Raw genomic sequence first — 17970 nt, 5'->3', positions numbered from 1 at the left:
GTTTTAATAAAAAAAATGCAGTAATTTCTATTTTTTTGTTCATTCTAGTACAAGCTATATATCTTTTCTAATATGGACTACTTTAATAAAATAATCAGGAAATATTGTGCAATATATGTGTAAGACTTGCTCTAGATTTCCCTAGTTGGAAAATAAGATATCTAAGCTAAAACAAAAACAAAAACAAAGCAGACTTAGGGGTTATTATTTTTTGTAGGAAGATACGTTATTTTTATAATTAGCAATTTTTAAACCATTTGAAGAGAGTAGCAGTGTGATGCTCTGGGCAAAAATCTTTTTTTCTACTGAGAAGCCCTTGAACTGAATGTACTTTAGAACTTTACCTTGATATAGTTTATCTTTTGGGGAAAGATTGATTTCTATTAAAATTAGAATTCATCCCTGAGCTCTTTATAAAGCAATCTTAAAGTAGATTCTTTTTTAAAAAAAAATGTTCATTAACATATAATGTATTATTTGTTTCAGGGGTACAGGCCTGTGATTCATCATTGAAGTAGACTCTTAAAGAATCAAAACCATTTCATTAATTCCTAAAACTACCATCAACAAAATCAAAGTCCCCATTATTTCTCTTACTTTTATATTGAGGTCACCCATGACAACTTTGACTGTTCTTTCAATTGAAGTGATGTGATCCCGCAACTTGGGCTCTGAAGGACAGGGAGAGAAATTAAGAGGCCAGGTTCAGTAGGAGTACAGTCTGTTCTAGGATTGATGAAAACCCATTAGAGTTATGGCACATAATTGCAAAGTCTTTTGTCCACAACATTTCATGCTATTCAATTTCCTCTTACCCTCTTCTCCATTTTTTAAAAGACTTTATGTATTTATTTGAGAGAGAGCATGAGCAGGGGGTCAGTACAGAAGAGGAGGGAGAAGCAGACTCCCCACTGAGTAGGGACCCCCCAACATGGCACTTGATCCAAGGACCCTGGGATCATGACCTGAGCTGATGGCAGACCTTAACCCACTGAGCCACTCAGGCATCCCTCTTCTTTTTCAATTTTTGAAAGATATTTATTGTTCTCTTTGCTCCATATTATATTAGGTTTCATCTTGTTTAAAATGTTAGGTTCAAAAGTGGACTCAACACATAACGCCCAATGGACTAGTTTTAAATTTTGTGAGACTACTTCATATTTCTTGTCTGCTGATTCTTCAGTAAATTTCAGGGATAACTGTATTTTTTCAATTTTTTGAACTATTATAATATAGGATAAAAATGAATTCTCATATTTTATTGAATCCAAGATATCATCAATCTTATGAGATACCACTATTTTATATTGTACTGAAAAAAACTAATAGTGGCTGATTATAATTAAAGATGTTATCAATTATGAGATGCATTCCAATATCATGAAAATATGTGCTTCTTGGAATTAATGAAATATGATATTTCATTAAATTCTGCTGTTTTCTAAATGCACTGATCTCTAGAATATAGTGCATTCCTCCCACCTAACCCCTATTTATTGGGCCACTTAGCCAGCCTCCTAGATCTTCTAAATTCTAAATTTGATTTTCAAAAATTCTACTTCTTCTCACCTACATATATCCATAAGTGTCATGAAAGAAGAGGTAATCGAAAAGAAGAGAGGAAACTGAAAATGGAGTAGATTATAGGGGCACCGAGTGCCTCAGTCAGTTAAGCATCTGCCTTCAGCTCAGGTCAAGAGCTCAGAGTCTTGGGATCGAGTTCCTCATCAGGCTCCCTGCTCACTGGGGAGTCTGCTTCTCCCTCTCCCTCTACCCCTGCCCCTGCTCATGCTTTCACACCCTCTTTTTCTCTCCCTCTCAGTAAAATAAAGTCTTAAAGTAGTAGATTGTAGATGACCAAAAGACAGAGCTTTACTTGAATGTGGTCTTCTATAAACACCCCAAAGACATAGAATAAAGTTAGCAAACGCATAAGCTTCAGTTTGCTTCTTGGGACAAAATAAACCACTCCGGCTTCATTTCTTTGCTTACCCTCAGCATTGATAGCCGATCTTAACAAAGTCAAAACTCCCATTCGAGTGGTTTCATTATTACTCCTCATTTGTTCATCAAAAAATTCCATCAGGTCTGCAGGGTTGGAATGGGCTGCAGGTTTAAGAAATACTGGAGTCATAAGAACTCATTTTCACATTTGATAAAACACTTGTGAATGGGAAAAGCAGAATTCCATGAAGATTTTCAAAGTTGGTAACTAGATTTTGGTTGGTAACTAGATTTTATTACATCACTGCATCTTTAGTATCACAAAAATTAAGCAGTTTGGTCACTAAGAGAGATTTATATACCTAGGTCCACATCTGTTCATACTTACAAATATGACTTTATTTGGAAGTTAGTTTTTTTTTTAACAGATGGAATCAAATTAAGATGAGGTTGTTAGGGTGGGCCTTATTCAGTATGATATGAGAAAAGGAGAGGAGACACAGGGAGGACAACTTGTGAACATGGAGGCAGAGACAGGAGTGATGCTTCACTGGCTGGGGAGCTGGAGAGCTACAAGATAAGGCAGGAAGCAGGGAAGGAAGAGAAAAGGCCTGATTGGAGGAAAGCAGTTTGGTTTTGAACTATTAGAGATTGAGTAAAGCAGGTAATTATGTTGGGCATAGAACAGAGGATAGAATAGAAACAGAGGAAGAACTAGAACATAATAAGGGAGAACTAGAACATAATAGAAAGGTAATGCAATGAAGTAGTTGAAATGACATACATATTTTGGGGAGTGTGGAGGTAGAGGTATGGGAGGTATGGGATTGCTCTTGTCCTTACTTTTCAGGGTCTATGTTGGAACATAATTTGTATACTAACTCCAAGAACTTGGTGCCTCCTCTGTGATCTGCACCAGGTATTTTAACCAGACAGTGGGTGGGATTGTGATGTGAGAACAAGAAGGAAGGGGAAAGAGTGAAGAAGAGAGTGAGAGGGAGACAAGGAATAGATATTAAGAGATGAAGAAGAGAAATGGCGTGACTTTGGGTTTGACACAGTTTGAAATAGGCTCAAATACCAAGGAAAAAAGCATTTCCTATCCCTAGGATTACCGACTCACCTTGGTTTGCCCAGAAATGAATTCATGCATATGTAGTCCATTAATTTTTGACAAAGGAGTCAAAAATACATAACAGTGCAAGGATAGTCTCTTCAATAAATGGTGCTGGGAAATGGACAGCCACATGCAAAAGAGTGAAACTAGATCCCTACCTTATACCATGTACAAAAATCAAATCAGAATAAAGGCATGAAAGTAAGACCTGAAACCATAAAACTCCTGGAAGAAAACATAGGCGGCGAGCTCCTTGACATTGGTCTTGGCAATGATTTTTTTGGATTTGACACTAAAAGCAGAAGCATCAAAGACAAAAATAAAAAAGCAAGACTATATCAAACCAAAAATCTTCTGCTCAGCCAAAAAAACCCCACAAAAACCATTAACAAAATGAAAAAGCAACATATGGGATGGGGAAAATATTTACCAACCATGTATCTGATAAAGGGGTTAATTCCCAAAATGTGTATGGAAATTTTCTGGTTTTAGAACTGAACGTTCTATACCTGGAAGTTCATTAGTTCCAGGCAAACCAAGGTGATTGGTTACCTATCTGTTGTGCTTCTTTTGGGAATGGGAGGATAGGGAGAGGTACAGGACACCGTGAGTTGAAGGAATTGTGTGTGTGTGTCTGTGTGTGTGTAATAACTAATGCGACAGTTTGCACATCCTTCATCACTGTTGTCATCGTTACTGCGAGACATTTTTATTAAAAACACTCCGGTTTCTAGGTCCTACCTAGAATGAGGAAACAGCTTGAAGCTTCAATTTCATTTTCCTTTACAGGAGGCTCTGGAGCTCTGCACACCTGAATGAGAAAGAAGAATCAGGCGGCAGATGTTAAAAACAGAAAACCAGAGGAAATGAAACAATCAGATCTGACTGCAGGGTTTTCTTACCTGGTGGAGTAAACTGATAAAGATGGTCTTTCTCAAGCCCTTTGGAAGGGCAGTGTCATAAAGGACCACCGCGGTCAGTATTTGTTTTAGACTCTAGAATAGAAGCTCTCAAAGGTTAGTTGGAGGCCGCCCATGAAGCAGCAGCACAGGATGTGGAAGACAGATAATTACGTTTTTTGTGAGGAGAACAAACCCATAACCTTCCTGCCGTCACCAGTTTTCTTTAGTGATTCTGAACCCCCTGCCTTAGTCGGTGCCTCAGCAACTTGAAAAGAAAATTCTTAATCCCTTTTTTGGATATTCCATCACCCAGCTATGCTCACCTCTTCTCTACCTCATGTTTCTCAAAAAGTATTTAAGTTCAACTGCCCAAACTGGTATCTCAGTTCCTTAGGACCTCTGGAGACTTACTGTCTGTCTTCCAGGACGGTTGTGGATAGACTCTCTGAATCAGTTCCTTGAGGGTGTGGCTCTTACCTGAGTGACATGGAAATCAATCTCTTTGTCTTTATACTGGTTCAGGAGCCAGGGTACCTGGTCCAGGGCATAGTCACAGAGGTCTTCCCGATGAAGCAGCAGGCTCACTGTGGGGCCGTGCGCCTTAATGATGGCCAAAGTCTGCAGAGGCAGCCAACAGATACCACGTCTAAGACTTCTCTGTGCTTTTTGTACAGTTCTCAGAATACCTGGAGATTTAGACAGCCCCACACAACTTTCCTCACTGCTTCCAACCAAGAAAGAATTCTTTAAAAAATGCTTAGGTTAAGATTGTTGCATGAAGCAGTTACAGTTATGTTTGTATTTTTAGCTCTGTCTACATCTGTATCTCTACTGATACTCGTTTCCATATTTGTCCCCATCCTATTTCTTTAACCTTTCTCCACTAGTCACTTTCTTTCGATGTACTAATAAGTTGAAAATTTCCCTTATATTAAAAAATTCTTCAATTCCAAATCACTCTGACCCCAATTCTGTTTCTTTCTTTTCTCCAAAAAATTATGTGATTAATCACTAAATTCTACCCATGAAACCAATATTACACTATATGTTAACTAACTAGAATTTAAATGAAAACTTGAAACAAACAAACAAAAAGCAAAGTTTTCTGAAAGAGAGGTCTACGTTTGCCATCTCTACTTCCCACCTCTCATTTACTCTTCAGTCCACTCTGGCTTCTGCTGATATAAAAAACAAATAAGTGTAAAATATAAATGTAAATAGGTTGACTGGAAAAATTTAGAAATCACAAAAGTTATGAAGAAGGAAACACAGTATTCACATTGCTGACAGTATCCATAGATAATCACCTTTGGTGTACTTTAATTTTTTTTATTAATTTGACTTATTCTTCCCTACGTTTCCTCTATACATTTTAATTTTTAAAAAAACTGACACCATTCTTTAATATATAGTTCTATATTCTGCTTTTCTACCTAATATTAGGTGATGAATTATTTTTTCTGTCAACTAAGTTTTGTTGTCTAACAAACCATCTCAAAACTTAGTGGCTCAGAATAACAACCATTTATTTCACTCAACTGTGTGTCAGCTGGAAGATTCTTCTGAGCAGTTGGACATTTCCAAGCAATGGACGCCTTTCAAGATTATTCTCGCTTGAGCACCGTAACAATAGACTTCATACATCTCCTTTTGTTTCTTGAAAATTATTCCTTTCTTAGTTTCTAAGATCTCATTCTCCTTGCTTAGAACCCTCCAAAGGTTTCTTATTTCTTATAAAAAAAAAAAAAGTCCAAACTCCTGTGTAGCATTCAAGACTCATCATTATGTGACTAAGACAAAAATCTTTCCTGGTTTTATTTGTTTCTGCTTCTTTATATCTCCCTTCTCTTCTCCCCTTCCCTCTCTTCTACTGGACTCACTCAAGTGTGCATGTTATCTTGTCTCCAGCCTCTGCTTCAGCAACTTTTATGGCCTCTTTAGGGAATGCCTTTTGCTTGGGTGAACGTCTTTATAGGCTGCAAGCTCAGTTTCAATGTCATGGCCTTTGCAGTACTCGCCACAGGATTTAAGTGCTTCTCTCTCTCCCTGTTCCCTCATTACTGTGTGCACCTTCTTGTCACTTGTCTAACTCTTTCTGTGGGAAGCTAGGAAAGTACTTGGTGAATTTGTATTAAATTGTGTTTTTCAGGTACCTTAAAGGAAAGACTTCTACAGGATATTTTAAAAGTTCCAAGTTCTCTAATGAGTTAACTACCTCAGCATGTTAAAAAAAAAAATACATGCTTTGGTAGCTTAAAGTATAGAAAAGAAACTGAGCTAGAGAAGACAAGTGCTACATCTTTTAAACATAGAATAAAAGACCTAAATAGGATGTAATTTACTCTCCACTTAAAAATTATACCAATTAAGCAAGATAGGCATGGGATTCCATGTGCACGCCCTTTGTAGTCTCTTCTGCACAAGGCATTTCAATCTTTTGAAGTAGTCATGCACATCCTTTAGATAATGTATTTCATTGTCATCTTCATAGACATGGGAAATTTTTGTTGGCTGTTGTTTTTCCTAAAGAGTGACTCAGCCCAAATATGGGTTATAAGGCATGAAATACTGAATTTCTCTATATTTTACTCATCTCCAGTTAGTCATTGTTCTTTCCACACACTGGAATGTCAATTCCACAAGAGTGCGGGATTTTGGTCTGTTCAATCCCTGCTGTCTCCCCAGCATGGGGAACAGTGCCTGGCATGTCTTGGGGACTCAATAAATATTAGCTCAAGAATGAATAAATAGTGATTTGAAACAGGAAAAACAAAAGTGTTGATAAACCTGATAAAAACACAGCTCATAGCTTTCCAAACAACTGAGATTAATGATCATGTCAGAAAGGCGAGGAAGTTCAAGCAGCATGGAAGGAGAGCTCTCTTGGGGCATGCCGAGGGCCCCACTCACTTGCATGGGTGAAGTAATGGGGGCCCACTTCTCCATTATATACCGGAACAGCATGAAGATCTTGTCAGATAGTCGGTTGGCATCCAACCTTGGATAGGGAAAGTCTCTCCAGTGGTTGACATATTCGTAAATGGCCTTGCTGAACTTCTCAAGGGCTGCATTTTAAAAACAACCACAGACTGAGAAAAATATAAAGATGGGAGGGCCCATAAAATACTTTGAGAAGAGTGTACTGATAATTAACAAATGTGTAATAGTTTCTATAAAATGTTACATGACTGTACCAAATAAACATATAAAAAGTATTCAGCCACATTAGTGAAATGTAAGTTAAAACCATAATGAGATAGTACAACAAACCATCTAGAATTCCAAAATTTCAGACAATGTCAATGTTGGTAAGACTAAGGTGCAGCTGGTGTTTTCACGTATGGCTGGGGGGAGTGTGAATTGATACAAATGCTTTAGAAAACACTGAATATATATTCCTTATGACCCAGAAATTCCACTCCTATGTATGCAGTTGGTTAGATACACAAACATATAGGCACTAAAAAACTTGTACTAGATGTTCATATTCACTTGGTGGGGGGTCATAGTCTCAGAAAACAGAAAAATGTCTGTCAGCAAGTAGAATGGACGAACTGTAGTATAGACATGTAATAGTATACAGAAGTGAACACAGACAGCTTCACACAACAACATGTATGAATTTCACAATAGGTGAAACTAAGCTATGGTGTTAGAAGTCAGGCTTGTGGTTACCCTTGGAAAGGATAGAGATCATGATGATTGGCAGGAAAGATGAGGTGGGCTTCTGGGTTATTAGTAATGTCCCACTTCTTGACCTGAGTGGTGGTCATACAAGTAAGTTCATTTTGTGACAACTCATCAACCTGTACACTTCTAATTGGTATGTTTTTCCATGGGTCTGTTTCATTTCAATAAAATAAAAAAATGTTGGGCTTGCAAAAATATCATTTGGACCATGAACCCATATATATTTGCATCAAATGTATTAAATAATATTATTCGTTCCTTCAGCTCTCTTGTTTCACTAGATGATGAAGAAAATTCATAGTTTACTCCTCAATGATACTTCACATGCAAAGAATACTCTGGAAAGACCCCGAGTACCTTAGGGCTGGCCATGTATTGACTCATTCACATCCCCTTCAAACTGATAATCTCCTGCTATACATTGTCATAATCTTGTGTGTGTGTGTGTGTGTGTGCGTGTGTGTGTGCGTGCTTGTCTTGTACTGGCCAAAATCAACATGAGGGAAAGGATGTCTTATCTCTTGACAGTATCTGAAGCAATGAGCACAATGTCTGCTTATTGACTGATTAAATGAATAGCTAGATAGACGGATGGACGACTATGAAATTTTATACCTATTCTTTAGTGGCAGCCAGGCAAAAGTTGCTTTAAGACCACTAGATAACTTTATAACACAAAGGGCACTAGATAACTTTATAACACAAAGGCAGAGAATCCCTTTTCCAATGCTGTGATGATTTCTAATTTTATTTCCTTTGCCCTGTTGGGTTGTTGATATTGCAGGTAGAAATGCTATTATAAGCACCAAAGTTTATTTGCAAGAACATAGTGTTAGCTCTGATAGTAAGTAGGAAAAATAAAAAGTATTGAAAAGTGGGCTACTCTAGTATAATTGCTCAAGTTCTTGAGCCAGACTGTCATAGTTCAAATCCTGGCTCTGCCACACACCAGCTGTATGACTGGAGGCAAGCTCTTAAATTTCTATGCCTCAATTTTCTCATCTGTAAAATGAAGGAAAAATGTTACTTACCTAATGGGGTTGCTGTGAGGTTAAAGGAAATAATAATCTTAAAATACCCAAGGCAGTATTCAGGCACATAGTACATTCTCAGGGTATACCAGATACAAATATTGCTTCCATAGAGGACAGAAAAGAAGAAATGGCCAAAACAGAACAGAAAAGTCTTGAGTGAGAGGTAAAGATGACATTCCTGACAGCACAGGCTTTTAAATATGACAAAATCATAGTGTTGGGGGGTTTTAGAGGGGAGAGGGATCCTAGCAATCCCTTTATTTAATGTGTTTAGAGGTGAAAATGAGATTGAGAGAGGATGGTGCAGAGGACGATCAAGGAGAGGAGCCCAGGTCTCCAGACTCAACCAAGAAGCCTCTCACTGTGCTGTACATGTTTCTTTCCTGGAAATTCCAGGGCCATTTTCTTCTCTGCAGACTCTTCATTACTCTGGATATATTTCAGTTTTGGGGTAGAGGGAATTTGCAACCCATAGTTTGCTTACCTGTTTTCCTTAATTTTATGATTGCTTGTACTTTGATTACATTGATTACTTATCTTTATTACAATATTGCATTATACAGCGATGCCAACATTTAGCCTACTGCTAAGAACTGGTGAGCTCCCAGAACCGTTGTGGGGAAAGTGTGATCCAGTTAAAGAAGGAGGCTAGTAGAAATGGAGGCTATTTAAGACAATGGAATGTGTATAGATCTCAGTCACATAGACTTGAACACCACCTCTCCATTTCATTGACTGTCACCACTTTAAGGAAATAGCTTAATTTCCATGACTCTCTCATCTGTAAAATGATGGGGGGAGGGGGTAATAGTACTTGCCTTGCTTCGAGGATTGAGACAAAGAGTTATAATTGTTTTTGAGGACTGAGAGAGTCAAGTCCCTGCAGAGAAACTTCCATGTGGTAGGCGCTCAGTAAATGGGAGCTATTATTATTAGCTAATAGAACAAAACTAGAGTAAAAGGAAAAATAAAACATTTGCTCAATTCATAGTCTGGTCATAACAAAGAGGAAACCATAGGAATACCCACCAATACAGAAAACTCCCTTCATCTTCTCCTCTTCGGCCAGCCTGAGCATGGTTTGCATGGTTAGCAGGGTCATCATCATGAAGGGGATACTCTGGGACACTGCCAAGAGGGGCACAAGAGGAGAAAATCATTATCTTCTCACACTGGAGAGTTCTGCGGTTCTCCACGTCAGCAAGGAGCATGTCAAAGCTGTGTCGGGGAGACGGATGAGGTGCTGCAGGAAGATATTCTCCTCGACCCTTTCTTTGGCTGTAAGGCCTGGCTGTAGTTAGAGAATCAAGGAGTGGTTGATTTAAAAGAAGGTTCTAGCTGTACCTGTTGTTTGTAGCAATTGCCTGTTTGGATAATTCTTTGATTAATGTCCATCTCTCCCACCAGAACTCGGCTGCATTCCCAGGGCCTAGCCCAGGTAATAGATACTCAATAAAAATAACTAACTAACTAACTAAATACATAAATAAATAAATATCTGTTAAATAAAGTGGTATAGAAAAATAATCCTAATAAACTCTTACATACTTCATGTAAGTGTTCAGTGATTTGCAGAAGAGGGCTTGTGGAAAAAGGGCTTTTGCAAACACAAAGCCAGATCAAAGGGACGGTGAGGGTGGGAGGGTCCAGCCAAATAGAGAGCAGCATGGACTAATGGTGCGTCAGCAGGCTCACCTGTGCTCACAAACAACCACCTAAATCCTACCGTCGATGCTCTTGAGCATGGCAGAAGGGAAGAATGCTCTCCTTTCTGCTGTTTGCACCCATCTGGTTTTAGACAGTTAGTCAGGGTGGATACTTCCCAGGAAAATGTGGAGAGTCTTCCCTCCGTACCATAGCTGGTCGCCAGTTCAGCCAGAGCAAGCACGATGAACTCATCCGGTAGCTCCAGGATCCTGAAGTTACTCTGTACTTCATACATCACAGAGTTGAAATCATACGCGGCAAGAGACACCAGCACCTCACCAGCCAGCATTCTGGTTTCTCTGAGGATCTGAGGAGGAAAAGGAGACAAAGATAGCAACTGGAGGAAGACGGAGGGAGTTTGCGGAGAGGTGATGGTCTGGATAATATTCTAAGTTCCCCTGGCTTTGGGATAGGGACAGAACAGGCTGTTCCAAACCCAGGGGGGAAAGTCTCTAGGGTGAGGGTCAGTAGCTGTCCAGCAGAGGTAACTCTAGTGAACTTTAAAACCAGGTTTTACTAAGGTTCTTATAAACGTGAGGTCAAAATACATTTTCTTGCGAATTGATCGGGCGCTATGAACACAAGATCTATGTTTTATGCATAAGTGACGAATCACTGTGGCTGGAGGCCTGAAGGGTACGGTGAAAGGGAAATGGGACCGGGAGTCTGGACTTTGGGTTTTCATATTGTCCTGATCCAGTTGTCTTGGATAGTGGAGATATTTGGAGGGACTTCTGCTTTTGGTAATGCTGAACTAGGTAAGTTTGATCGGTTCTCCTCCTGAAGACAATAAAAAGAGCTGGACAAGCTGTTAGAAAATACACTCACAAAACATCACAATATAGGGTGGAATGAATTCCTAAGTTAAGATCTAGAAAAGATTGGAAACCCATAGAAGTTAAGTCCTATATTTGAGGCTCCTGTGCAGTATTTTGGGAGAATAGACTGAATTTGAGACCAACAAATGGTGAGACCCTGGTCATCCCACTTCTTATCTTTTAGCCTAAGGCTCCAAAAGGCTGCATTTAAATGAAAGGTTTGCTTGGCCCTCCATGTACTGTAGTCCAACTTGGAATCACAGAAGTGCCCCCCTCCTCCAAATCTCAAGGCCTGAAATTAATCATAGATTGTTAGTACCTTGGCAGGGAAACATCCTTTCTGGAAGAAAACACCTTAAAACTCAAATTATGTCTACAAATAATTTTTCTGATACAATTCCTAGCATAGGTAGCTAAGTAGGCACATGAGAGATAATAATTTATATATGGAAAGTGAGAAAACTGGGTTCTAGTTACTTTGAAAAATATCTCTCCAAACATCAACATGCTCATCTAAAACTGGAATGGATATTTTTTGGATATTAAGTATTTTTTTTTAAACTGTCGCAGTTTCCTTATCTGTGAAGGGATAAATAATCAGTATTGTAATAATATCCAAGTTATTATGAAGAAACAAATGAAAGTCATTTGCAATTCAGGCAGTAATGTAGGAAAAGCTTGTAAATGTCTACACGGGTGCATTTGGGTCACTTAAAGACTAGTAGCGACCCTGGCATTGATTTATCATTAAGAATCAAACTTACATTGTTGTCTCTCATGTCCTTAGAAGCATAATAAATCAACCGTTGGACGATTGCATCATCCAAGATGTCACTATTCTGAATAACGGAAGTGAGATGACTATAAATGTCTTCCTGTGAACATACAAGTGTATACACAGAATCTGAGTTGCAAAACTAAAGGAATCAAACGAAGTGCAAATGATTAACACCATCAAACTGAGCAATGTGTTTCTACTTCACGATGGATTTTATACATCTTTTTAAAATTTAAATCCAGCCAGCCAACTAACATACTGTCATTCGTTTCATATGTAGCGTCCAATAATTTATCAGTTTTGTATAACACCCTGTGCTCATCACAGCACGTGCTCTCCTGATTGGGGGATTTTAATGCATCCTCATCAGGGCTTCCTGAACCTAATATGCAGCTTTAGGACACAAAAGCTTATACGTAAAGCAAAGTTCTTTCTGAAAACTATTTTAACCTGACTACATTACTATGACAAAATCTGACTGAAGGTGGAAGCAGGCTACCTAACGTGTCAGTCTTGAAAGTCGCTGTAGTAGGGCACTCAGGGGAATGGAAATGCTCATTACCCAGACCACTGCTCCTACCACTGGGAAGTGACTATGTTATTAAGAAACACACTGTGATTCCCAAAGAGGCTGATAAGCTGTGAAACTGGATCCTGAGGGAGGTTTATAAGTCCTTGGCTTTATTCATGCCTTATAGAAAGAAACTTGTGAATTCTTTTGGGCAGGACCGCAGTGTCGGAATCCTGGGGCTGGACCAGATGTTGTGTGAGAGGACTCTTCGCAATCTCTTAGGTGGCTACATGGTCTCGGGTAGATGAGAGACTGGGGTCCTGAAATGCCCAACAGCCTCAAGCACGTTGCCTTCAAGGTACCATGCCCATGCTGAAGATGGGACGTAACTCCCTTTGCATAAGGGGTTCTAAGAGACAGTAAGGGTTGAGGTCCACCAGATTAGGAGATGAAGGTGTAGACCCTGTCCTTCACAGGGAGACTGCCTTGGATCATGACTGGGAGCATTGTTTTGGAGTCAGACGGCCTTGTGTTCTAGTCATGTACCTGTTGTGGGTCTCACTCCTCTTCGCTGTGAAATGGAAACAGCCATGCCGACCTCGTAAAGGTATGAGGGGTGAACATAATACAAGTCACTGTGTTTGGAAAGCTTCTCGGGTGCTGCCTCCTAGATAAGTGTCCCTTGGAGGTAGCTGTTGTTATTTTACAAAAGGTTGTTGGGGCCAGAAAAGCCTTCCCATCCCAGAGAAATAAATCTCTAATCGTGGACTAGTGTCACAGATGAGTAGTGGAGATCTCTGGGGCTTGTCATAGGAACCCTCAGCTTCCAGAGGAGGAGACTCTTATGGTTATAAGTGTGGCCTCCCCCTCTTTCCACATCTTTCCATATCAGGTTATAGAAAGGAGTATTCTTGAGCTAACTTCCAGAATTGGATACTATGATTCCTCAAATGCCAAATGTCATTGTTTAAACATGACAATGACTTCCATTATAACTACTTTTTGAAAGATTGAATGCTGTGTATGAAGCCAGAGAGAAAAGAAGTCAAGGCAAAGAAAGAGGTATGTGAAATGTTGCAATAATTGCACTAGGAAAAGTAAATGGAAAACAGATTTTTCCTCTATTTTCCTTACCTTGCTAATATTATCTTCCATGTTCAGCATGCCTAGAGTGAGGTTAATATCTCCAAAAGTCTCTAAAATGTACAGAAAAAGAAGAATTAAGTCTCTCCTATTAATTCCTATGCAAGAGTTACAGAAATTTTTTTTTTTCTCTTGCTTCTCTCTCTCTCTCTTTTGTCCCAGACCCTTCTTCTTCTTGACTGTCAGCTCTCTGATGACAGGAGCTAAGTTTTATTCATATTTTATATGCTTGACATACTTGCAAATAACAGATACTTAGTATTTTTTTTCCAAAACCTGAATTAAAGGGGAAGGGGAAGATAAAAGATGCTACATTCTGGTGCACCTGGGTAGCTTAGTCAGTAAAGCATTTGCCTTCGGGTCAGGTCATGAACCCAGGGTCCTGAGATGGAGCCCCACATTGGGCTCCCTGCTCAGCAGAGAGTCTGCTTCTCTCTCTCCCCCTGGCCCCCAACCCTCACTTGTGCTCTTTCTCTCTCTCAAACAAATAAATAAATCTTTAAAAAAAAAAAAGATGTTACATTCCTATTTATCCCTCCTGTCATGTAGGTATCACCCTATATATCCTCTCTACCAAGGTGCAGCTCTCAGATGCCATGAGTTGAAACCCTTCCACCCTACCTGAGCAAGAGAAGACAATGGTGTGATATAGCTGTTTACTTTCATTTCCTCCTCAGCACCTCCTCTGTGTACTTTTCCACAGTCTGTCTACCTCTGTTTCTCACAGTCTAACCTTCTGGCCTTGCCAGGTCCCACTTCAGGTCCCAAGCTAATGGAACCTTCTGTTTTCTGATAAAGATCTAAATTAGTTTGACTTGCACTTTCCAGGCATATTCGTATTTGAATAACTCTCATCAGAAAACTGAAAAAAAACACGTGAGTCAAAGGAATTGAGCAATTCAGGCCACATGGCAAACAGGTAAGAGAGAAACCCTTGGAGGTGAGTCTCCAAATCAAGCCACAGATCCCTTTAGCACAGTCTTTTTTGGCAAAGCAAATAGGCAACCATGTTTGAAAATTAGGGGAAAATGTTTCCAAAGGACACTTCCAGTATTTAAGATTAGACAAAAGACTGTCTTTCTTTGTGTTGTAGGCACTTTCTCTTCAGGTAGACTATATATTTTTAAAGCAAGTAAGGCACCATCATCTCTCAGGCTCCTAGTCTATCACTGTCCCTTTACAACCAATGTGATTTATTATTTTGGAATAAAAGGAGAGTAGAGAGAAATAATCTTACTTTAGCATAACTTTTTATAACACTTTAAGTTGTACAGACCCTCCACAATGACTCACACCATCCCCCATCCCACATAAACATAAGATCACATAGACACAAAATACTTAGCTCCTCAGGATCCCATGATGCTCACCTACAGTTTCCTCCATGTCCTGAGTCATGTCTTGGCTGTTTCAGGCTCTCTAAGAGACAGCACCTAAGTATCAGAAATAGTATGGCTAAAAAATTGAACAAGCAAGTTGACAAGTTTCTCACAAAAGGTTCACATAAGGCTCTCTAAAGGAAAGTCCCTCCTCCACTTGATTGGCACAATGATCTGGAAGCTTTCAGCGATGGGCTGCTACTGAGAAGGATGGCGCTGTATTCTACCACTATGACATTTTCTTGCTTCTGAGCTCCTGCTGACCAACAAAATGGCTGCATCTCACCGAATATTGTCCCTTGGGTGGAGACCAAGTATCTGAGAAGGAATAAATTAGAGACTGGGACTCAAAACATTTTTGTAGACCAAATGAGTTCCTCTCCCTAAACTTGGGTCCATTGATCACAAATTTGGGAATGGTTTTCAGTGGTCACTTTACTGGCCTGGTGTTGGTAAAGCCTTTATGGTGATCTTGTTGATTGTTCTACTTGGTGAAAGTCAGTCACACAAACTAGGCATGCTCAGTGGACCGGAATGCCCACCAGGGGCAGTTGAATAGAATGTCCAACTGACAGCAGCAAAGCAAAAGCCTTCTCTGCTACCCCTTCCTGTTCCCCACTTTCCCTCCACCATTCACTCAGTCTGGGTCTTGGCCTCACTCCAGGCTCAGGCTTTTTTCTTTGATTCCATTCTCTCTTCTTGTTTTCAAATCACTTTCTCTCCACACCTCTTGGCTATAATGTTTTCAACTTTACTAGTATGGACCTAAATCTGGTCCCAATGCCCCCAACTCTAAATCTATATGGCCACAATTTTCAATGTATGCCCAGACTGACTGGATATCAATGTGGCAGGTTTTAGGGAAGGGAGTGCTAGGAGTCTATAGGTCTGGGTGTGAAAGTGGCCAAGGAAGGGGCTCGTGACAATTCTCATCTGTGACTCCTTCTCCAGTTATCTAACCCTACTTTGGTGAAGCTTATTTCAGATTCATAGGTCAAATAATTCCAACTAAATCTTTGAATTCATCATTGTTTTTACAGACAGATTATTTTGCATTGTATTTATTATAGAGGATCTCAGCAGGCTGCTGGTTAAGAACATTCTCAAGTCAGCATTACTATTTTCCAGATTATGTCCATTAGTGCCTGGTGACGGGAATCACCTGGTGTCTTTATTTAAAATGTCCACTCCCAGGTCCACCTCAGGCCTGGTAAATTAGAATGAGGGGAAGAAATCTGTATTTTTAATGAGCACCCTAGTGATTCCTGGGCTCACTAAAGTCTAAGAAACACTGTCTAAGCTGATTGCCCAAAAACCCACTAGGGGATAATTGAAAATTTGGCAGTTATTTGAAGGGTGTTCATTGTGGTTGGGCAAGAAGAGGCGCTGCTCATCTCCAGTGCCATGATTTGCTCACCCTTGAAGAATAGGGTGAGAACTGGTGGCTCCAAGAGGTATTGAGGTAGGCTGAAACTCTTAATGTCTTGTAGGAAAAATGACACTGCAAATTACATGCTCTTAGAATCTTAAAGAACAATGTGCAATAGAATCAATAATAAGAAAGCTAGCTATTCAGATAATTGCTATAATCAATTTCTTACTCTTTTTGTGAATTGTAGCAAATGATTTTCCTGAATGTCTGTATATCAAATTTTCCTTGATTTTGTAGAGATTAGGGAGGTTAGGAGATGATTGATTTATATTGTCTTTGTAATTTATTGGGGGCAATCAAAACACATCTTTTTGCCAAATATTCTTTCAGATAAAGCAAATTCACCCATCAATCTCTCTTTTCATAAAGCAATATTGCAGATAGATTTCAAAAAGTCAAACTTCAAAACAACAGATTTGTTATTATTTTTATTCCATTTTCCTGGGGACATCTTGTTTCATTTCCCCTTTATTTCCTATTTTTCTCTTTACACTAGGTTAACAAATTTGGTTTGAATATAGACCCAAATATGGGTCTCCTAAGCCCTAGGAGCATGCTAAGCACTGATTCTCAAAGTTAGTAGGATGACATTTTGCTAATTAATGGACTATTTTTTCTAGATATCTGTTAACAAGGGAGTTCAAATTTAGCTTGCTGAAGAACTGAGGAGTCTTCCTGGCTGTATGGTAGCCATTCCCTTTCAGTCTAACTTGACAAGTGATACTGACCTAGTCCCAGAACTACCGTGCTCCCAAATGAGGTATTATCAGACAGGAACATTAATAAGGCAGTAAAGGCAAAATATAAAGCAAAGGGACAATATCTATCTATCAGTCAATCTATATAATATTAAAATTTATAGGACGTTACATTTTTGTGGTTTTAATGGTTTTAGAGTACAATTCCTTTGAACTTTGACATGAATCCTTTTATTCTTTAAATGAAGTATTAGATTTCATAAAATATATTTAAAATGAAATTAGGCCCCCCCTTTTTTTTCCCCAGTCAGTTTTTAGACATAAGCCTAATCCCTTACACTCTGGTGCATAAAAAGCAAGAGATATTAGATGATAATTTTACACAGATTCAATATTCCTATGCTGTTAGTGGCCTCTCATTTCCTCCTTTCGCTTGCCTCCCCTCCTTTCTCCTCCCTGTCCACTCTCTCCTGTCCTCTTCTCTTCTCTCTTTTTCTCTGGTATCTCTTACCCTTCTTTGCTTTTTCTACTTGTAGTTATTTTACTAAGCAGGCTGCATTTTTAAATTGAGATTATGGTTTTAAAGTCATCCCCTCAGGGGGCACCTGGTGGCTCAGTCAGTCAAGCATCTGCCTTTGGCTCAGGTCATGATCTCTGGGTCTTGGGATGGAGCCCCAAATCAGCTCCTTGCTCAGCGGGGAGCCTGCTTCTCCTTCTCGTCCCGCTGCTCCTCCTGCTTGTGTGTACTCTCTCTCTGTCAAATAAATAAATAAAATCTTTGAAAAAAAAGTCATCTTTTCAGCAATTCAGAAGGAGT

At 39.3% G+C, this 17970-nt stretch overlaps 1 protein-coding gene across 1 annotated transcript in view; it reads right to left on the bottom strand.

Moving 5' to 3' along the window:
- Positions 1 to 15042, bottom strand: part of MROH2B (maestro heat like repeat family member 2B) — a gene marked incomplete at its 5' end in the record, with an annotated part of 64112 nt that extends 49070 nt beyond the window's left edge. The window contains 11 exons of the mRNA XM_080804480.1: positions 598 to 671; positions 1993 to 2106; positions 3803 to 3872; positions 3964 to 4056; positions 4441 to 4581; positions 6874 to 7028; positions 9717 to 9815; positions 10542 to 10701; positions 11977 to 12087; positions 13636 to 13697; positions 15015 to 15042. Of these exons, the coding sequence (XP_080660606.1) occupies positions 598 to 671; positions 1993 to 2106; positions 3803 to 3872; positions 3964 to 4056; positions 4441 to 4581; positions 6874 to 7028; positions 9717 to 9815; positions 10542 to 10701; positions 11977 to 12087; positions 13636 to 13697; positions 15015 to 15042 (1107 nt within the window). The remainder of the gene's footprint in view (positions 1 to 597; positions 672 to 1992; positions 2107 to 3802; positions 3873 to 3963; positions 4057 to 4440; positions 4582 to 6873; positions 7029 to 9716; positions 9816 to 10541; positions 10702 to 11976; positions 12088 to 13635; positions 13698 to 15014) is intronic.
- Between the last annotated feature and the right edge of the window lie 2928 nt (positions 15043 to 17970).

The sequence above is a fragment of the Martes martes genome, assembly GCF_963455335.1.
Source record: "Martes martes genome assembly, chromosome: 5".
Taxonomy (NCBI): Eukaryota; Metazoa; Chordata; class Mammalia; order Carnivora; family Mustelidae; genus Martes; species Martes martes.
This window is presented reverse-complemented; position numbering and strand designations above follow the sequence as displayed.